Source organism: Oncorhynchus mykiss, chromosome 2 (assembly GCF_013265735.2).
Source record: "Oncorhynchus mykiss isolate Arlee chromosome 2, USDA_OmykA_1.1, whole genome shotgun sequence".
NCBI lineage: Eukaryota > Metazoa > Chordata > Actinopteri > Salmoniformes > Salmonidae > Oncorhynchus > Oncorhynchus mykiss.
Genome location: NC_048566.1, coordinates 34,483,319 through 34,506,269, shown reverse-complemented (window position 1 = coordinate 34,506,269; position 22,951 = coordinate 34,483,319). Strand labels below are relative to the sequence as shown.

At 42.1% G+C, this 22,951-nt stretch overlaps 2 protein-coding genes across 3 annotated transcripts in view; both read left to right on the top strand.

Annotated features, from left to right (window-relative positions):
• The window catches only part of LOC110534798 (thrombospondin type-1 domain-containing protein 7A), a 106,870-nt gene extending 94,122 nt beyond the window's left edge, over positions 1-12,748 (top strand). The window contains exons 19-28 of one of the 2 annotated variants that reach the window (XM_036946699.1): positions 2,052-2,167; positions 2,841-2,958; positions 5,209-5,354; positions 5,494-5,668; positions 6,057-6,230; positions 7,263-7,358; positions 7,497-7,582; positions 7,936-8,149; positions 9,028-9,115; positions 10,667-12,748. In XM_036946699.1, coding sequence (XP_036802594.1) covers positions 2,052-2,167; positions 2,841-2,958; positions 5,209-5,354; positions 5,494-5,668; positions 6,057-6,230; positions 7,263-7,358; positions 7,497-7,582; positions 7,936-8,149; positions 9,028-9,115; positions 10,667-10,757 — 1,304 coding nt within the window. In that variant the 3' untranslated portion in view covers positions 10,758-12,748. The remainder of the gene's footprint in view (positions 1-2,051; positions 2,168-2,840; positions 2,959-5,208; positions 5,355-5,493; positions 5,669-6,056; positions 6,231-7,262; positions 7,359-7,496; positions 7,583-7,935; positions 8,150-9,027; positions 9,116-10,666) is intronic. The other variant, XM_036946705.1, reaches the window with a different exon arrangement.
• Positions 12,749-12,984: 236 nt separating this feature from the next.
• On the top strand, positions 12,985-22,205 carry LOC110488138 (neurexophilin-1-like). The gene is made up of 2 exons (XM_021560176.2): positions 12,985-13,412; positions 18,330-22,205. The coding sequence occupies exons 1-2, from the start codon at positions 13,338-13,340 to the stop codon at positions 19,089-19,091; spliced, it is 837 nt and encodes a 278-aa protein (XP_021415851.1). The 5' UTR covers positions 12,985-13,337; the 3' UTR covers positions 19,092-22,205.
• Positions 22,206-22,951: the final 746 nt, after the last annotated feature.

The following is a 22,951-nucleotide window of genomic DNA, read 5'->3' as shown; positions in this document are numbered from 1 at the left end:
AGACGATACCCAGATGCAGACACAGGAGGCAGATGGTTAGAGTCCAATATGTTTATTAACAATCCAAAAGGGGTAGGCAAGAGAATGGTCGCGGACAGGCAGAAAGTCAAAACCAGTTCAGAGTTCCAGAGGTACAGAATGGCAGGCAGGCTCGAGGTCAGGGCAGGCAGAATGGTCAGGCAGGCGGGAATGGAGTACAGAAAAACAGGCAAAGGTCAAATCCGGGAGGACTAGTAAAAGAGAATAGAAACGCAGGCGCACAGGGAAAAACCACACTGGTTGACTTGAACATACAAGACGAACTGGCACAGAGAGACAGGAAACACGGGATAAATATGCCAGGGAAATTAAGCGACACCTGGAGGGGGTGGAAACAATCACAAGGACAGGTGAAACAGATCAGGGCGTGACAGGCGGACTCACTAAACACAAACACCTTATTTGTAAATGGCGTCTGAGTGTTGGAGCGTGCCCCTAACTATACATACATTTTCTTTTAAATAAAATTGTGCCATTTGGTTTGATTAATATAATATACTTCTACTTCTTTCTATTTCATCCCTTACATTTACTTTTGATACTTAAGTATGTTTAAAATCCAATACTTTTTGACTTTCACTCAAGTAGTATTTTACTGGGTGACTTTTTACTTTCACTGGAGTCATTTTCTATTAAGGTATCTTTATTTTTATGCAAGTATGACAATTCCACAATTCCTTTTGATCTTTTTACGTGCTCCTCCGTCACGTGTCCTAGTTCAGCTGTCAAAAGCATGGCAGAGCAGGTGTTACCAGCAGTCATGACTCTGTTCAGTTCAAGTGTTAGAGGTGTTCTCTATGCATCTGTTGCCAGACTGAATCAACTGCCATCAAACTCAACTGAGTAAATATCCTAACTTTAGAAAAGGGCTTGGGGTTGACACTGCCTTAAACAGGCTTTGACATCCAATGTACCCTTTGCCCAATGATTGAAGCTTTGCACATATATCTCAAGTCTGGTTTGGGGCAATGATGTATGTAAACACTAGATTACGGATGTTGTTTATTGGCCAAATGAAAGGCTTTGAAGGTACCGGTCGGACATATTGGTACTACCCAGAAGAACGAGTCCTCCGTATGAATATAAGGGAACTCTTTACAGTATTTCTATTAAATGTTTCAAGGAAGAAATAACATGGATTTAAGTATTTAAATATTGTAGTTGGCACAGCAACACTTTACTATCAAAAAATGATACTTTAAAGAAAATGTTTTTACATATTTATTTTATTATTATTTGTATGTTTATCTCACATAATAATAATTTCAAAGTATGCATTAAGGTGTCTGTAATAGAATCAATTTGGTAAAAACGAATGTAGAAATGAATTCAAATGAATTTCTATAGCTTATTTTTACAACGGTGGGCAGGGTAGTAAAATGGTGGTGTGGTGGCTTCAAATCAGCGCTACCTATTAGCCATCTAGTGTATATATAAATCATTGGTTCGGGCCCTACAGTACACTGAGTATAGAAGACATTTTAGAACACCTGTTCTTTCCATGACAGACTGACCAGGTGAATTCAGGTGAAAGCTATGACTCTTTATCGATGCCACTTGTTAAATCCACTTCAATCAATGTAGATGAAGGGGAGGAGACAGGTTAAAGAAGGATAATCAAGCCTTGAGACAATTGAGACATGGATTGTGTATGTTTGCCATTCAGAGGGTGAATGGGCAAGACAAAAAAAATTGTGCCTTTGAACGGGGTATGGTAGTAGATGCCAGGCACACTGATTTGTATCAAGAATGGTCCACCACCCAAAGGACATCCAGCCAACTTGACACAACTGTGGGAAGCATTGGAGTCAACATGGGCCAGCATCCCTGTGGAACGTTTTCTACACCTTGTAGAGTCTGTGCCCCGGCGAATTGAGGCTGTTCTGAGGGCAAAAAGGAGTGCAACTCAATATTAGGAAGGTGTTCCTAATGTTTATTATACTCAGTGTATGTTTGTGAGTTTGTCTTGAATTTGAGTGTGATTTTCATACTGGTCTGCCTTTTCCCCTCAGACTGGAGCACATGTCAGCTAAGTGCCAATGCTGTGTGTGGGAATGGCATCAAGACGCGGATGCTGGACTGTGTACGCAGCGACGGCAAGTCTGTCGACCTCAAGTTCTGTAAGGAGGTGAGGCCCTCTTAAAAGCTCTATCCCCAACTCCTGATTACAATCCTCGCCCTAATTCAGGTCCACTATGATGAAAGCCAATACTGAGTCAATACTAGTGATATAGAAATTGGACCGTTTCCAGAGTAACTGAACCATCTGTACTGTCAATATTTTGAAGTTGTGTGTCCTTGGAGTATTACTAATTTAGCTCAGCAGAGCAGCAGTAACATAATGTATTATCTCTTTGGATCAGTATCAGCCACAAGTGATTCTAGGCAAATAAAATGACAGGCATATACAGCATCTCCATAAAACATTTAGAAGTGTTTACACATGAGGATTGCTGTAGCCCCATCAGATTCAACTCCGTTTGTTCATAATCCATTCAGACGCTCTCAAATTGTCCCTTGCAGGCTGTAGTGGAAAAACTAACCTCACTGCTATTGAACCCATGGCCCAGTTTCAGTCCGGCTCAATCAGGGATAATAGGGTTTAAACAAGCCGGGTGCCCATCTTGTGCCAGAACAGAACCAGCAGCTCCTGGGAATTATAGGCTGTTTACCCTAGGGTTCAGACAGAAGTAAGAAGTAGTGGGTCTGGGCTGGCTGTAACAGTCTGTTGCAAAACCCCACTATGATAGGTGTTGTGACTGATACTGTTACTGAGTGATAATGATCCCGCTCTTTCATAGCTGAGCCTGGAGAGGAAGTGGCAAATGAACATTTCCTGTGTGGTGGAGTGTCCCGTCAACTGCCAGCTGTCTGATTGGTCGGCCTGGTCAGAATGCTCGCACACGTGTGGACTGGATGGTAAGACCTGATTCTCCTCCTATATCCTTATTCTGTCAACGGCTCCTACTTGAACGTCTGAGATGGTCAAGAAGAAGAAGTGAAGGACACTTAATGGGTTAACTTCTCCAGAGGGTCATCAAACCAGACTCATCTTGGTGGTTATATGAATATTGCTTCAATATGAGATGCAGTGCATGGGTTAGAGAAGGAACGTATGAATGTTCTGCAGTTGAATGCTTTGTTTGCCACAAATATCCTATTCAAGCTGAAATCCCAGAATATCTCAGGCAGCCATGGTTTGGGAAAAAACAAAGATTACAAACAAGACAAATGGCATTTAACACCTTCATACAGTGTCTTCAATCTCACTCTATTCCGTTCAACCAATGGCCTTACATAATAGAATGCACATCTCCCTACGTTCGCTGTGCTATTAACCCATGTTAAATCAACAGCTCCTTTATGCTGTCAGATGACCAGCGATCACAGGGATCTCCGTCTGCACCTACAAAAACAACACCGGCCCGTTTGAGACACATCACACTCTTAATGGGTTGGGAGAACCCCCCCCCCCCCCCCCCCCCCCCCCCCCCCCCCCAAAAAAAAATAGCAAGACTGCTCATTGAACTGAGAGAGATTGCCTCATACGTCGCCCTGTAAAGTGACTGCTCTGTCCTTTGTTGTTTGTTTGTTGTGCGGCATCAGACAATTGATTCTGTCCTATTATGTCTGTCTGCTAGCGGCCCTGTGGGAAGCCCTTTGAAGTAACAGCCAGCCTGTAGCCTCTAGCACCTGCAGCTAAATCACAGGCAAGAGATAAGTGTTTTAATAGTGGTTAAAGGTGCAGTGGGGATCCTCACCTGATCTATAGAGGATGTTCTGTTGGCTAGAACAGGGTGTGAGGTAGAATTATGTCTGAGAGAGAGTGCTGTATTTTACCGTCTGATAAGGATAGCAGGTGTTCTTTGTTGTTTGGTTGAGGGAGAGGATTGCTGGCTCTGTGTTGGAAAATGAGCTGTTATGTGTGACCAATTGCAAAACAGAGACGGAGAAAGGGTAAGGGGTTTGAAAGAGCATGTGGCATGGAAGCAATGAGATGGGTTTCTACGAGAGCGGTGGAAAGAGAGGAATGAATGCGAGGGAGAGGTGGAAATTGAGTCTGCAGTACTTGAAGTACCAGTGTGTTACAGCAAATCACAATCTGTGTGTGTGTGTGTGTGTGTGTGAGTGAGAGAGAGAAAGCTATCTTAATGCCTATACTTCATCTGAGATGATGCACTCTTAGTAAATCTACTGTATACATCACATTGCAAAGCCCTTTAGAATCAAGAAGGCTTACGAAATGCTCAAACTGCAGCCCACCCGATCCATTACACACAAGAGACTTCACCACCTCATATGGTCCTGTCATATAATAGGAAGGCAGTAGTTGTCCGAACAGAAAGGAAAAGTCATTTTGCTCAAGTGGAGGACTGGAAGTGGAGAGGTAATCAATATGGCTGGAGCACAGAACAGTGTAGCAGGCTTTTTCAAGAGCTGCCTTTGTCAAGTAGTTAGGGACGACTAATACAGTAACCTATAAATAATATAGTAACACACACGCAAAAGACGCACAGGAGTCCACACGAATACATATGTACATAAATACACACTAACTGTTTGTAGGCCTATACGGTAATTACATTTCTTTGCCAATTGAATGGTGAATGACCTGACATTCAAACAAAGGATGAACTTTAGCAGACTGCTCCATTCTTAAGGAAGGAACAACACATAATTGACTTGCGTTTGTCTAGACGGAGCTCATGCATCTCCCTATTCAGACATCAGTCATATGTGGATGTAAATCACAGTCAAAGCTTCCTTTCTGAATGAAATAGTCTTCAACGTCTGCAGACTTTCTACATGTCTTTAGGTAGATGCGATACTGTAACTACTGCAGATGTAGAATCTTCATTTGAGTCAGTTTAGCTACAGCAGGAAAATAACACTCACCAACAGGAAATGTGAATTATTATCTGGATTATAATTCATGGACATTTTTGAAGGTGTTGATAGATTTTTTTTCATAAGGGGAAAAATGAAGTCTGAAATTTCAAAGTAAAAATTACAAACGTCAGGAGCCTTTTAAACCTCAAATACACTACACGGTATTGCCAGAAAGTTGTCCTGCAACAGGGTGATCAAATTAAGATCCTACATCTGTACAAGACTAATTGTCCAGTGAGTGTCTCACATTAATGATGTCACTGCATTTTTGTGTTCCAGGGAGGATGTGGCGTAGCAGGGGGGTGGTGCAGGGGTCCCAGGGAGACGGGCGTCCCTGTCCCTCTCAGCTGGAGCAGTGGAAACCTTGTCCTGTTAGACCCTGTTACAGGTGGCAGTACAGTCCCTGGTCTGAGTGCAGAGTGGAGGTAGGCTACACCACACACTGTCTTATTCTCTCTTTGACCCTTGTACTCAGTTAACCTACACAGAGGATATGATCTGACTTTTCCGTGTGTGTGTGTGTGTGTGTGTGTGTGTGGGTGTGTGTGTGTATGTCTCCCCCAGGAGGTGGTATGTGGAGCGGGACTTCGCTACCGGAACCTGACGTGCTTCGTGTCGGACGGCTCCGGAGAAGGAGAGGCCAGCATGGTGGAGGAGGAGCTGTGTGGGGGTCTGGAGCTGGCTGTCAACAGAGACAAACTGATCATACTGAAGGAGACCTGTGTTCTGCCCTGTCCAGGTAAACAACCAGCTAACTGTATACAGCGCTCCTGTCTTATGTAGGTGTGTTGTTTTTTTTATATTGTGCATCATGGTACAGTGTGGGTGGCAGCATAGATCTAGATTGAACCTATTCCTGTACAAGAAAAGCATAGAAAAAAAACAGCACAACACGCTGTGAATTCATAACATCTCTTTTATATGCAGATATACACATACATTACTTCAACAACAATCTGCTTTGAGCTGTAATAGACGTTCTTCAACCCCAAGAGTTTAATAAGCCTGACTTGGTTAGCTTTAGTTGTGTTTCTTGCTCTGTTTCTCTATGCATATGACTCCAAATGGAACAAAGAAGCTAACAGCTGTGTGGTTCTCTCTCTCTCTTCTCTCTCTCCTCTCTGTAGGTGAATGCTACCTGATGGAGTGGTCTGACTGGAGCCCGTGTCTGAGTGTGTGTGCCAAAGGGGCCGGCGTGGACTTTGGCTCTGTCCAGGTGCGCTCGCGAGCCGTCATGGCCCAGGAGCCCGAGAATGTCCAGCTGTGTCCTGACCAGGATTGGGAGTCCCGACCTTGCACTGGTGAGATTGGGAGAACAGGGTTGTATTCATTAGGGCACACGAGCAAAGTGTTTTGCAACGGAAGATGAAAATGTATGTTGTTTTTTTTATTGGACAATTAAGGTAGTCCCTTCCCGCTTCAGTCCGTTTTCTTCCATTTGGTGCCTAATGAATACAACCCAGGTTTTATGTTTTCACCGAAGTCAAATAACATTCTACATGAGGAATTCATTTTACCAGGTCAAAATATGGCAAAACAAATTCCTCATGTTTTTATACAGTACTAGCATGGTCCCTCAGGCATTTTATTCATGGGTTGGACTAGACTAGACTAGACAGTGTTACGTGAATCCCCAACCCCCCACTACGTTCCCCTGGGCTCTGGCTGGGGAGTCCCTCATTTTCTCACAAACTGCTGCGGCCGCCCCACGGCAGCCATCGCTGGGATGACCTGGTTTATAAGCATCACTATGGGCCCATGAGGGGATGGGGTGGCCCAGCGCTCTTTAACAAGGAGAGGAAGGGGAGACAGGGGGAGATGGAGCGAGACATGGGATGGAGAGGAAGAACAGGAGAGAGAGGAGTGAAAGCGAGAGAGGGGAGAGGTAGAGGAAGCAATATAGGGAATAGAGAGGGGGGGGGGGGGGGGGGGGGGGGGAATTAACAGCCCAGATCATTATACCCTGACAGATGACACTATAAAAATCTATTGTATTGATTGTAGCACTGAGAGAAAAATCCAAATGTTTAGTTAGATTGCTCATTTATGATAGAGTAGAACTGGTTGTGCAGGTGATTAGTTATCAGAGGGCTCCCTAAAGACTATGGGTCACTTGGAGCACTGATGGAGATATTGATAAAACATTAACAGCGTTCCTGCTAAGCCATCTAGCTAAAGCCTGAGCTTTTCATCCAGAATGTAAAACTCGAACCACAACCCTCTGTTCAATGAAGTTCCGTTTAATTCAGTAGAACTGATCTGAATTCAATTTGGCTCCGTTCTGTACCTGGCTTAATGGCTCATCGAGATCATTATGTCTTGTGCTCTTACAGATGGGGAGTGTTTTGAGTACAAGTGGATGAGCAGCACGTGGATAGGCTCCTCTCGCGTCACCTGGTGTCAGCGCTCTGATGGACTCAACGTCACAGGTAGGCACTGCTAAACCTTCAATGGTGCTTGCCTTAATGCACTTCTTTCCATATGCCTTATTAGAGTTGACATCAAAGCCTAAAGATCTTACCAATCACATGCCATCTGATCCTTCTTTGGTGACCTTTGACCTACAGGAGGATGCCCCCATATCAATCCTCCAGGGGACGACAACAACTCCTGTGACCCGCCGTGTCAATTGCCATTGTCCTTCTGCACTGAGGTGAGCTGTTCACGGGTAGTCTGTTGAGTGCGAGTGGTTCAGATTAGGTTTGTGCTCTGAACGCGTTGCACTCCAGTCCATTCTAGCATGGCCAGATAGTGACAAGCTGACAACCGTGGTTGTGTCTGAAAGCATTAATACCTGTCAAATCCTTGCTTCCTCCATCCTTGTCTCCTCAATTCCTTTCAAAGTGCATCAAAGGAGAGGATCCAAGGTCCCTCCCTCTGACCTCCTCCTCCAATTAGCTTTGAAAGGAATTGAGGAAACAAGGACAGAGGAAGCAAGGATGTGACAGATATTAGCATATTCAAACACAGCAGTGAACTATATTTGTGTAACACTGCCCTCTTCAGGCTGGTGTGTGTATGTGCGAGGAGGGCTACACAGAGGTGATGTCCTCCAGTGGCCAGCTGGACCACTGCACCCCCATACCCATTCTGGAGATCCCCACAGCCGGGGACAAGAAGACTGACGTGAAGACCAGCCGTGCCATCAACCCCACCCTGCCTGCCACCATACAGCCTGGACGCACCGGACGCAACTGGTACCTGCAGCCCTTTGGACCAGGTGAACCAGCTACGTGACTAGCCTAGATGTAGTGAACACACGTTCAGTAACTTGCAGGTGCAGGGTACAAAAAGTAAACCCATGAAAATGAGAGAGATGCTGCAGGGGCATTATTTCTTACAGGTGAAGCTACACCGACCACAGTAAATAGCCTTAACGGCTTTTGGTTTATGAGAGTTGCATTTCTGCACACACTTCTGACAATAGTAGATATAGCAAGAATGTAAAGTGATGGGAGGAGCAGTATGGATCAGAGGAAAATGTTTCTCTGCTACTCGTTCATCATTGCTAAATAAGTGCATGAAATGAAAAGGAAGCACTTGGCTGATGATTGGCTAGATGCTTCAGCAGGATTGTAGCCAATACAGGAGATACTATGTATTATGCTATTTTCTTGTGTGCTCTTAGCTAATATGAACTGATTTAACATTTCTAAAGACCAAAATGCTTGGTTAACCCCACAGTGCTTTCTGGTTAGAGTGCTGCATGTCACTGAGGCAGTAAGTGGAACTTGGGCTCTTACCATTTTTGACAGGTTGAGACTGTCTAGACATGTCCTTCAAAGCACAATTCAGACCAACATCTACAAAGCCAGAAATGAATGGAAACGGGCATATGTTGCCTTGCATTGCATGTCCATGTCCAGGACATTGCATGTCCAAACATGTCCATTTTGTGAATTGCAGAACTAAGTGGAAGCTCTGAAGACTTCTTTCAAAAGGATGCCATCACCAACCTTGTGTTCTTTCCAGAATCCAGTTCTGCTTGATGCGTGGGCAAAGTGCTTGACAAATGAATTGTTCTTCCCAATTCTGATTGTGTTACGGACACCGTCAGCCACGTAGCCAGCTGAACTGACAGCTCTCCCTCCTCCACAGATGGCAAGCTGAAGATGTGGGTATATGGTGTAACAGCGGGAGCCCTGGTACTGCTCATGTTCATAGTGTCTATGATATACCTAGCTTGGTGAGTCCGCTCTGATCTTGTCCTTTTTCACTCATCCATCCCTTCATCATTCATTCAAAATCCCCGTAGTCATTTTTTTGGGGGGGTCCGATTAGATTTGAGATTTTGAACATTTTCATTTAGTCGTTAGTTGGTTCATCCCCCCCCCCCCCCCCCCCTCATCTTTTTGGTTTATTTATTGTTTTGTTGTTGTTTGTTTTGTTTTCTTCATGCCATCTGTCGCCAGCAGCAGTTACAGTGTCCTCCGCCGCCGTCTTCAGGCCACTGAGTCCAACGCCAATGGCACGGTGGTCTGGATGGGTCAAAATGCACATGAGTTGACTTATACCTGCCCCGATTGCCAAGAGTTGGGCCAAAGCAGTGGCCAAAGCAGTGGCCAAAGCAGCGGCCAAAGCAGCGGCCAAAGCAGCGGCCAAAGCAGCGGCCAAAGCAGCGGCCAAAGCAGCGGCTAAAGAGGAAAAAGAGACAGCTCTACAAGTAGCTGCAGTGCCAATCATTGACCCCTGACCTGTGACCCCTCCACCAGTGTCACATGACATGTCCCGCTTGACCAGCTGTGTGAAGTTGCTAGTGCAGGTGAAGTCCCAGGAAATCACCTTCTATGGGTCCCTCATACTGTAGGTGGTAGGCTCCGGATAGAACCTGGTCGTAAGTAGGCTTCCGACTTTAGGATGAGCTTACCTTCACCAAATAATTAACCTAAACCATTAGGGCAGTGGTCTCCAGACCCTAACACACCCAATTACTAATCAACATCTCAAGATGAAGATTAGCTAATTTAGAAGTGTTAGTTTTGGCCTGGAACAAAATCTGTGACCAGGCCTAGTGACAACTAATGTAACCATCATTGACTTATTCAACCCTTATTAAGACTCATTCTGACCTTTTCCTGAAGACTTATTTGTTTTCTTGAATGTAAAATCGCACAATGATGATGTCATACTGCCCTCTGGTGGCCATGACAGATAGCTACCATATTTTAGAGCAGGAGCAACATTCCCCTGCTTTTATCGAATCCCCTCTACCATCTCATCCCTGTTTATCCTCTATTTACCATACATTGTCACACACATGTATTATGGTGCTTGACTTGACTGATCACGTTCACGTTACCATCAAGAAATATGGACAAATGCAGTAGAAGTAAGCGTTTACACATGCATCTTTTGAGGCATTAACAATTGCAGGACAACAATAGTGCTTCTCTTTTCCTAGGATGGTGATGTTTGCTAAATAGCTCTGTAATATTCTTGCACTGTCAGAGCCAATACAAAAGGTACTTTATAGCTCAGAGCCATAGAAGTCAAGTGAAGCATGGCCACAGATATTAATGCAAATTAACATACTAATACCTTTTAACTTGCTTTTTATCTTTTTGATATGCCCATTGTCTTTTCCCGAAATGTCAGTTTTATAGAGATATCATTAATTTGGAACAATCGCAGCGATATGTTAGAACTGACATAATAGTAATAGCCACTTTCTAGTGCTGCTGGTGTTTTACTTGATTGTAAGGCAGGGTAGTAACCTGTTGTCTACTCTTCCTCTTAGCAAAAAGCCAAAGAAACCAAAGAGACAGAGGCAAATGAACAACCGATTGAAACCTCTCACCCTAGCCTATGATGGGGACGCTGACATGTAGGACTCTGGGGTAGCCTAGTCCTCCAGAGACCTGCCCCACCTGCCGTAAAAACAAAGAGACATATCCCATCATAGGAAGGACAGGGATGTTTTCATCTTGCAGATCAGAAGAAGAAGACCAACGGCCATCTTGAATCCATTTTGGGTCCTCATGTGTTAATTGGAGATTGGAATTGAGGAAACATTTCTCCACTTAGACATATTTGGGTTTAGTCCATTTCAAGCAGCAGTTCTCCTTTTCCATTTTCTTTTGTGATATTTCCTTAAACAAAAGCCTTCACAGCCTCCACTCACTATGAGGAAAATGCCTTTTTTTTTGGTTTGCCCATTTTTTGCTTTCAAATGGAAGGGCTGCTGCTAAGAGACAAACTTTTCTGTCTTTGAACACAAACAGCACAAGCTCATTTCTTTGCCGTGTTTTTCTGCTCGTCACTGAAACGTTGAGTAGCTGGAGGCTTAGGATGCACTGACGGTTCGCACGTTGCCAAAAGTCACCGCAGGGAAGGGGAGGAAAATCTCCATGAAAAGGCTTGGATTCATTTCCTTTCTGGATTTTGACTGAAATCTCATTCGGTCGCAAACAAAGAGATACTTTTGGTTTCCGGTTGATTCCTAGACAGAGGCCTATCTTGAAGGATAAACATATACAGACCGAGAACACAAGATGAGAAACAATCCCTGGTTACTGGATCTATTGCCTGTCTCCCTTTTGCTTTGTTTCAGGCACTATTATTGCACTATATTAGTGCAGCATGATATGCACATGATGACTTATATGTTGTATTGCCATAGAACATTGCCTCTCTTAAGACACAACCAAATGCAGTTGGAAACTAAATGTGAAAATAATAGGCATTTTCAAGACCATGGATACATGATAACTGGAGATGATGTCCACATTCTATAACACAGGGGGTGTGAATCAATAGTAAATATGTATAGATTTTATTTTGTCACAACTCGTTTTGTTTTTGGTCCAGTATCTTTTGTGGTCTATATACTGCAGTTTGTTTGGTATTGTCCCTCTCTATGCCCGAATGAAATCGAACAGATGACTTAAATGAGGACCATTGATTCTGTTCTTGCTTACAATGAGATATTTCCAATGGTTTAAATGTTGTAAATATGAAACATAGCCCATATGTACATGGAAGATACATGGGTAAATTGATTTTCTTATTTTTTAGATAACTTGTTTTCGCAAAAAACAAAACCCTTCTAAAGCTAAAACGATGTGTGTGACTACTATTGTATTTGTATCTAATTTCTAATGTCACGCAACTCTAACTTCTGCCTTATTGCCAATGATCAGCTATCTACAGTACCATATACATTCATGAAACCAACATATTTAATAATGGGTGCAGCACAGGTTTAAACTGTATGTCATTGATTCATGGGATGAATGACTGATGAATTTGGTGATTGATTGAATTTCGATAGAAGTTAAACGGTACCATTTTCTAGGACAAAAGGCTCTAGGAACAAGACTATTTAAATGTCCCTTTTTCACAATGACCCATATCATAGGTGCCCTTAGACATATTATAATGATGCAGTCGTTCTCCCGGCGTACAATATCACATCATATATTCTGTATATATATATCGAGGTCCATCTAAGCAGCCGTCAGTACAGTATATGAATACAGAGGAAATATGACGCCGCTGTTCTACAGTGGCAGAATTCGACCAGTCTGCCTGATCGCTAGAAGAGCAGTTGATGAGGAGAATGTTAACTTTTTTTTCCCTTTTAAATATTTTTTGAATTTTTGGAGAAAAAAAAAAAAAAAAGGATCAACATATGTGTACATTTATTTTGTATTGCACACAAATGTTTAGTTTGAATATTGCAAAGTGGGTGTATGCTATTACTGATGGTGGTTCTCTTGAAGCAAGCTGTGTGTTGTACAAAAAGATAAGACTCCGTCATTTTGTAGAGATTGTATCGGAAGTATTACTAAAAATAAATGAAGAAAGTGTTATAAACATACTAGGTTACAGTGAAAGTGTTGATGAATGCCTTTCTAGTGTACTGTCCATTATGTTAGATGTACCACTAGATGTCTCTCTAGACACAAATGAAAAGTTATATTGCAAGGCTCTCTTGAAGTCTCTTTCCCTCTATATCTCTTCCTGCCTCTCACTCTTTCTCACCCCTCTCTCTCTCTCTCTCTCTCTCTCTGTCCCTTTTCCTGCCTCTCTCACTCTTTCTCGCCCCTCTCTCTATCTCTCTCTCTCTCCCTCCTCCTGCCTCTCTCTATCCCTCTCTCTCTCTCTCTACCTCTTTCTCTCTTCTCTTTCTCTCGCTCTATAAAACATCACATAACACTGACAATCAGACCTACAAGCACTACGATTCACGCAACACCGCTACTAATCCTGCAACAAAGAACGTATCATTCACATCTTCCAATAGACAAAACATAGACAGAGCATTTGATTTTCAGCCATCAGTCAATCTGAAGATTGATTCCTGCTATTTGCTCGGGTTTCCCTTTGTCATTTATCTCTAGTTGTGGCATTTTTACATAGTCCATTTTATTTTATTTTTCAAGAAAGGGATTTGCGTACAGGTAGGCATGAAAAGTGAAGGTCTACCAAGAGGAATGAAGTCCACATGTTGGTGCGTTGTTCTCCTGTCACTCATTTCTATGGTAAGTTGAGTTTTTGTTGTCAATTATCTAGTAAAAATCTAATTTTCTCTCTTTTGAAATCTTGTGTTCTAAAGCTACCAGCTAAATGTACAGATGTTGCCTGTGCCATAGCATTTTTCCAAATACTTTTTTACTCACAAGTGTTTGGTAAATGTATATGCTGCATATATATTTTGAGTATACTTTTCAGCACATTGGAGAGCACCAGTCTTTGCTTTTACTCTTAAAGGGAAATGTCACCATATTTCAACTTCATATTCATTATCTCCAGAACCACTTCATCATCAACATGTGCGGAAATGCAGCGTTTCTATGTTTTGTAGTAAAAAAGACATAGGAAGATAAGTCTTTCCAATGATGACATCAACCAATTAGTAGACAATTAGTGGGCAATGCATACTAATAATTGGTTAAAATCACACAGTGCACACCAATAATGTCATTGAAAACATACAAAAGCGCCATTTTCCCATATGTTCATGGGGTGGTGCTGGAGATTATGAAGATGAACCATTTGTGAAATTTCCGTTTACACCTTTACTTACTCATCTATTGTTTTTAGTAGATGTACTATTGTGTTGTGTGCAGAGGGAAACATTTTGTCATTCACATTCCGATTGGTTGTAGATCTCATTTTAATCAATCGACTTCCATTTGAGTCACTCAATTCAGTTGAAAAGTTTGACATTTCAAACGCTTGACATTTCACCTTTTTGATAAGCTTGACATAATATCTTCATTGTTAAGCCATAACAGTTTGCCATAACAGACATCCCAATTGTGTTAATCTTCTGGTACGTAGTAACCCTGCATGAGGTAAATCTGTCAACAGGCAAGCAAGAGAAATAGTCCCAATTTGTCTCTTACACATTATTTGAACTTAATCCCACAAAGTTGACTAATCTTCAATAGTTACCTTGGGTTATCAGCCCTTCATTTGCATAGTGATTGAAATAAGTGAATTATGAATAATTATTTATACAATTCCCATTATCGAATTGAATTCGCAGTCTTTAAAATTATAAACTCAATTTCACACTTCACTAGGCTCGCTAATCATTTTATCCCTTGAACTAATGAAGCCTTTCCTTTTTTAAGGAACACTTTTATTGAGTGCATTATGATGCAATTATATTAAACTAATACTATGTTAAATGTAAAATGTCACTACAGTACTGTAAACATGAAGTGTTGGATGTACAGAAAGTGTTTACTCTCAATTGTACCACTTGATGTGAATGTTTTTCCAGGCTTCGCCTCCAAATTGCTTCGCCATGCTTTAATGGGGTGCTCATAATTGTTTCGTGCTCGGCGCATCCTAAGCTCAAGCCTCGAGCTCCTTCGACAGATTGACAGACCCATGGGAACCTCGCAAACTTATTTTGGACGCCTTTGAACCAACTCGTGTGTGAAATAATGTGATTATGTATTTATCCTCTGGGTGAGTTGGAGAAAATAGTGGCTATTTTTTTGTTGCCACGGTAATACCCTCAGTCCAACTGCTGACCGTTTTCATCCTCTACAGAACTCACGACGACAATACTGCCCTATGTTTGCTACGTTTCATAGTCTACCATTCTATTTCACACCTATTTGAGATGTCTTGAGATGCCTCACTCTGAAGCCCATGATCTTTGACCCCCTCAGGTAACTCTGGTGATTTCACTTTGATCTCTGTTCATCTCTGAGAATGCTATAGCTGATCCATGAAAACATTTTCCAAGATTAATTTGGATATCAGCACAACCAAACTATCCCTTAAAGGAGTGATGGCCAGCTCCCCCAGGAGAGCTACTGATTAGTATAATCAAGTGTTAGATTAGGGCTAGAACGAAACCCTGCGGGGAGTAGCTCTCCAGGAGAAGAGTAGGCCACATCTGGTCTAAAACATATCCCTGGAGATGTGTACAGTCTTACTGCGTTTAGATTCAATTACGTTCTGCTCACTGAACGATGGAATCATGTCCCTGCGGACTCACAGATTCTGAATGGTTCTGATTGACCAGTGCTGTAAGGTGCTGTCTGATATTCATTTAGGCACATATGGTAGCTGAGAGTTGAAAGGGAAGTATGTCATGTCAGTGAAGATCCTTTATATACTAAATAGAATGGGTATTCCATGATTCTTGGATTCATGTAGATTCATCAACATGGTGCAATTTTGTTCCACTATAACACAAAATACTGAGACAAGCTATGGAAAACAAACAACTCCAAACTACCCAAACAAGATGGACGACATTGTTGCTTTGAATAGGAATAGAGACAGCCGGTTCCAACCATTCCAACTCTAATGACTCTTTAACCGGAAGTGTCGGCAAATGTAGCACCCAGAATTCACTCAATTTAGTTGCTAAAATGGTAAGTCTGTCGGAAGAGACAAGTCTGCCCTATAACCCCCACCCCCCTACGAGTTCCAGCTGCAGTACCATTTCAGTAAATGAAAGCTCACACATTTTTAATAGTCTCTCCTAGGTGTTTTTTAGCTACCAAGGTTGTCTTATCAGAACAAGACATTTTTGCTATATTGGGGTTTTAACCTATAGCATATCCTCCTTATCACAAGGGAAGCTACTGTACAGTACCAGACTGTATCTTCCTCCCTCTAGGGAAAGGATTCCTTAACAGGAAGAGATAACATTCAGGTACATCCATCGACTGTGTATACCACATTATGTCTATGGGTGTTTTCAATAGGACTCAGTAGGGTATTTAACAGGGTATGTCCTCCATTATAAAATCATCCCAGTATTTGTGTAATCATGTGCAGGAATTCTGGTTTGTTTGAGGCCACAGGTGAGATTTAGAACTGTCTGATGAGCAATGCCTCAAACTTTTCAAATTCACCCCATTATAGCTGTTGGTGACAACCTGTTTCTCCACCTCCATTTAACACCAGCGGAAAAAAGAAACTAAATGTGAAAATAATGTCTCACATGCTCTCAAACAGAGCGAGGTAATCTTGGCCTTTCCTCTGTTTCCTCAGACAAGGCTGCCTTGATGTAAATGTTGGTTTAGTCAGGAGTGCCTTGATTTGCCTAATCTCTGTCGTGTGGATTACAGGTTGGTTATAATCCGGGAATTGGGGTCTCTGCGAATGTGACACGGGGCCCTCTAATCCCGACCATGACAGTTTGCACAGGCTGTCAGGTGCTTCAGATGAAAGCTAATTGCATGTCAGTGTTGAACCCAGTATAATAACCGTCATGACAAGACCGCAAGGACCAAGCTAGCTCTCAAGAAACATTTTGAAATTGAATTGTGCATATGATTGCTTAGGAGAAACGTGTCTGAATCAACTAAATGGGATATTATGTTGTGAGATCCTTAAAGGGAAAACTAAATGTTTGATTTTCCAGGTCGCCTTCGCAAAAAAAAAAAATGCTTTTAACCTTGAGTCTTTCTCCTGGTTAAATAAAGGTTAAACGAGGGGGGGGGGGGGGGATGGTTGGCAGTCCTTCCGAGTAGGGGGAATCCATTGAGATTGAGCTTCAGTCATTTAGCAGCACAGGTAATTACAGCTCTATGAAAGCTATATTTCATTTGGTCATTGGAGAGCCCACTGCTAATGAATCAGGAAAGAGAAAGCCATGGGAAATAAATTGGGCTTATTTGAATGATGGTTCATACTTCCTATTCAATGAAACTGAACCACTCAACCTTCCCTATTTCTTTTCAGATAGAGAAGGCGAATGTATAAGTTAAAGAACATTGCAGCGACATTTTCTTAGTGCAAAATAATTCTGCAAAGTGCAAAAAATACCATAAACGTTGTTATATTCTCGCAGTGTGATTTAATTTAAAACTTTTCTTCAACAATGTGCGTTATAAGGAGGCGATTATTTAACCAGAGTTTACTAAAGTGAGCAATGCATAAATAGTGCCCCCTTTATAACACATTGTTGAAGAAAAATGTCAACTTAAATCAAGTTGGCAGATTTATAATTAGGTTTTTGCACAATTCTTTTGCACTGTTCATGGATATGAAGTCAAATTTGGCCCAAAACAAAGATGAGATTGAAATTCGGATTGAGCACCAAAAACAAGAAGATTTGATATTTTTCTAATTAAGTATTCTATGTCCAAATCCAACATGCATTCGCACTATAACTGTTGCAATACACAGACTACCCTACCGCAATGTCATCCTGTGAACCTTGTGAAAGAGAGAAGACCTTATTCTCCTAGTATTGATCTGAGGTAAAGGTACAACATGCAAGACTTTGCCCAGATAGATCTGCTGTCACGTTCCACAGATGGGGTTAGGCCATCACTGTCACCATTCTTTGTGAAGTGCAGTGGGAATCTTAGCCCTGTCATCTGTATTATTATGAGGGCCGGAGTAAAGGAATCATCAATCAACCGTTCAGGGTACATTCAGCGGGTAATAGTCTGGTTTTGCGTCACGTCTATAGGCTACTGAATAAACGCTTCATTCATCTATATGTATGGCAGGATTGGAATGTCCTTACGCTTGATAAAAGACACTGTGTTCATATGAGGCAATTGTGTCATGCACTGAATTTGTCTCATATTATTTCTATATCCATTAGTCATGACCTTCAGCGTCACTGAATTTCAAATGGGTATTGATTTTATTGCCATTTCAGATCTACAGTTCATGTATGATCTATTGGTACAAAACACAACAATGGCATATTTTGTATATTTTTTATTTGACCTTTATTTAACTAGGCAAGTCAGTTAAGAACCAATTCTTATTTTCAATGACAGCCTAGGAACAGTGGGTTAACTGCCTGTTCAGGGGCAGAACAAAAGATTCAAGGACATATCAAGGACATATAACTTTTGATCCTACACAGCAGGCTTATTTTTTTAATGGTTTAAGCCATTCACGGCATGCCTGTTGTGTTCCATCATTGAAATAGGATTGTATTGTCTCTTTGTTTTCCACAGGTTACAAGTGCCCATTCGTCTGCTTCTGGAAGTTCAGACGTTCTGAAGTCAGAGAGCCCGAAGTCGAGAGCTAAGGACCTCTGGACAACAGACACCAGCAAGGACTTATCCATCAGTCGCCTGCTCTCCCAGACCTTTTATGACAAGAACCTGTCTGGCCTGGATCTGAACTATGACAAGTTGGAACCATACTCTAAACAGGAGCTCTGGGACTGGCTCCACAACACCTCTAGCCTTCGTGACCCCCGCTCCCGATCCAAGAGGAGACCCATCGTCAAGACAGGAAAGTTCAAGAAGATGTTCGGCTGGGGCGACTTCCACTCCAACATCAAGACAGTGAAGCTCAACCTGCTGATCACCGGGAAGATCGTAGACCACGGCAACGGCACGTTCAGCGTCTACTTCCGCCACAACGCGACGGGCCAGGGCAACGTGTCGGTGGGTCTGGTGCCGCCCACCAAGGCCGTGGAGTTCCAGCTGCAGCAGTCGACGGTTCTCGAGCCCAAAGACACCAAGCTGTTCAACTGCAGGGTGGAGTACGAGAAGGTGGAGAAGGGCACCAGGAAGTCGTTGTGTTCCCACGACCCTTCGCAGAGCTGCCCTCAGGAGCAGACCCAGAGCCATGTGTCCTGGCTGTGCTCCAAGCCCTTCAAAGTCATCTGCATCTACATCTCCTTCTACAGCACCGACTACAAGCTGGTGCAGAAAGTGTGTCCGGATTACAATTACCACAGCGATACTCCCTACCTCCCCACCGGATGATTGGCTGAGCGGCTAAGGGAATGGAACAGAGACAGACAGGGCATTCGCTCCTGAGAGGTGTCAGTTGATTTGAGCTAGGCTGGCACGGCCCTCAATAGAACAGAGGGGGATGCTTTACTGTCGGAACAGAACTGTTAAAAGGTATTATTAAAGCTAATGCGTCCCTGCTGCTTGTGAGATCGCTACACTGAGCAGACCTTCCCTATGGCCATTGTACAAGCATTTAGGACACAACATTTCCTGGCTTGACATACTTTTTCCTCATGTATTTTGACCCTCTATAGTAGCTATACGAAAGTACTCAGCCGGAGCCCTCGCTGAAGGTTTGCCATTATGTAAATAATAACTCATAAAGCCCACTTTATTCTATTAGAAAGTGTTTCGATCTTCTAATGTAACTCTGTGTGTTGATGGAATAGCATTTTTCATTTTCCCTCATTGTCCGTTTCTGTTTGTCGCTGGTGATTACAAAGCGGGAAATGAAATGGGTAGATGTCAACTTACTGTGAAGGAAAGTGTCCGAACGCATTAAGATGTGCCATCTATTTCATCACGTGTTTGTATCTGTATGACAGCCAGAAATACAGATCCTTTCAAAATGCTTTCTTTTTCAGTCTCAGTGAATTATTGAAACATCAACATCACATTTAATAAGAGCAACTCTTAAAAAAGAACAAAAAACATAAAATAAAACACTTCCTACAGATATACACTGAGTATACCTAACATTAGGAACACCTTCATAGTATTGAGTTGCACCCCCTTTTGCCTTCAGAACAGCCTCAATTAGTCAGGGCATGGAGTCTATAAGGTGTCAAACGCGTTCCACAGATATGCTGGCCCATGTTGACGCTAATGCTTCCCACAATTGTGTCAAGTTGGCTGGATGTCCTTTTGGAGGGTGGACCATGCTTGATACAAATGGGAAACTGTTGAGTGTGAGAAACCCAGCAGCGCTGCAGTTCTTGACACAAACCGGTGCACCTGGCACCTACTACCATACCCCGTTCAAAGGCACTTAAATCGTTTGTCTTTCCCATTCACCCTCTGAATGGCACACATACACAATCCATGTCTCAATTGTTTCAAGGCTTAAAAATACTTCTTTAACCGGTCTCCTCCCCTTCATCTACACTGATTCAATGAAGAGTCATAGCTTTCCCCTGGTCAGTCTATGTCATGGAAAGAGCAGGTTTTAATGTGTTTGTATGCTCAGTGTACATTGTTTTCGGTAGATAAAGAAAAAAAATGCTAGCAATGGTTTTCAGCTCTGACATGGATGCCATGTTGATAGCAATCTCTTGCCATCAGTTATATCCTATCCGACACAAGTTAATGTGGAGTAAATCAGCTCAATGATGGACTTTCATTCATTATGGATCTAAGTGTATTTCAATATTTTAAAAAATAACCATTTATGTTTGCCCCATGAGAAAAAAAACACAGTAAAGAGTCCCCACTCTGTTCGCTATAAAACATTAAGGAAGTTACAGCATAAAATGTGCTGCTTGCCAGAGGACATGTATTAAACTACAGGGGCATCTCTCCACACATTATAACAGCCACTTCTGACATCAATAACGCAAATTCTGGATGATGATGATGTAATAACACTATACGATAATGATGCTGGATGTTCGATTTGGCCATTAAGCTTTCATTACGCAAATGTGATGCTTGTAGCTGATTGTGAAACATCTCTGAGAACCATCACTGTGATTGTCATCCCTGTGTGAGAGAATAATGTCTGGGAATTACACTGATACACAACGGGAGTAGAAGTCCTTCATGAGGTTGATAGGCACCTTGAGGTGGAGTTATTTATGCGGTTTGCATTGCACATCTAACTAGTCAACTACTACAGGGTCTTTAGTACTGTACACGTGCACACAGACTCGTTTGTTGTTGACACAACTGACAAAAATGGAATGGAAGATTTGACAAGGTACTTCATCAGAAATAGGGGTTTGTTTCCTATGAAGAGAGGGGCCCATGTGATAAGAGAGTGTGAACAGGGATTTATGATGTGGATGAACAAAGCTGACAGAAATAAGCATTAACATTTGACTCGTAAATTGAGAGCAGTTATCTGTCATCATGGCTACTGGATGACAAATGTCTCAGATTATTTTATTTGAGTGGGTCTTCCATTTTTATAAAGTGTAATTTTCTGTATAAGATCAGTTAAATATGTTGCCAAATTGGACACTCGTCTTCATTTTGTGGAATACACTATACTGTACTTGAGTTATGGCTAATTATTATTTATTTGAAATATATGTATGAATTCAATTGCACTCTTTTAGATGGGCCATGTCTGATAGTTGCCATGTCCGAGTCTAAGCTCTATCTGGTACCATTTCTACGAATGAAACTCTCTATCTGTAATATACTACTGCATAATTACCGCAAGGCTTTTGATGAGTGAATTATCCCCCACCTCAGATCCAGTCCGTTGGTGCAGTTGTCCTGGGCCATAGCCGCACACCAAGCCTCTGGTCTCCTCCTGCTCTCAGATAACTACCTGAATAATGTGGTCTGGGGAACTGTCACCAATGGCAGATAGAATCAGGGGATTTCTCCTTCAGACTCCCAATAACACCCAGCAGCTGCAGGAGTAAACAGATGACTAACCACTGGCCTTTTGGCAGCCATTTGAGACTGGGAGGAGGAGGAGACCTGTAAACGTTGCCTTGACATTTAGGTGGATTAAAAAGTTATTGGGATCCGGCTCTCCTGGTGTCAGAGGTAGTTGGCTCCGTAATTAATTGTGTCTTGGTCTTTTTTCAAGAAGCTCAGCTAAAAGCCTGCTAAGTATCATGCTTGTTGCAGTCCTTCACCTTGTAGGGCTAGGTACACTTGGTTAGCCTAGCTCTTTATCTGATATGACATCTACATTAGTGACCCAATAGCATATCACTCATAAACAGATAACCAGGTGGGATGTCAAATGACATATCTGAGTTTGTGCAATTGGCATCTAGTTCCAGAGTAATTCATTCATGTAACTTTGTATCTTGTTATGTTATTGCAGAATTCATGTTATGTTTTGCTTTGAATCTGTGGTGTTAATTTCTGTGTGAAATGCTGACATATTAAAGCCCTATCAGACAATGGCTTGTGGTTTTTGAATTACAAATGAACTGCTCTCGTCCAAACGATATTACTATCCTGGAAATGAAAGCTCACTCATTGTGAATGTCTCATATCAGGTAAAACTAGAGAGAATTAATTAAAGTTTGTCATTTTAATTGCTTCAGTGACAGCTGTCCTTTGGTGATGGAGCTATCCTAATGCACATACTGTGGCTTGTCAATTACTTTCCCAGTGAATAGATTAAAAAGCCACAGAGGATAGGATCGTTTCATTAGTCTGGATTAATGCCCCTGGGCAGAACTAGGTATGAACACTTCGCCCCTAAAGATGCTGCAAAATGAACAATACTATTTAGCCCATATGAATAGAATGAATTGTGGCAACATCCAATTACGTTTACGTTCTATTAATCCTGTCAAACTGCTCGTGCAGCAATATTTGACATGCTCAACTTTTGTCACTCAGTTCCAGGCAAATTGTTGCCATTTTGGAGGATGTAATTCTATTCAACGTTTAACTGTATGAAGAGAATTCATATTTGACATCATTTGAGTGCAATTGGACCCCCACATGAACATCTGTCTGTGTTACTCTCTGGAACAGTAGGCTTCCACACCTACAAATTCTCACATATTCATTAAGACAGTTTCTGAAGCTATTTTCACAAGTTCATGTTGTCAGCTGGTACACTTTTCAAACTCTGTATGGAAATTTCCAACAGCTTTCACTGTAACTCAGAGCAGGTCCGCTGTTACTCGACCTAT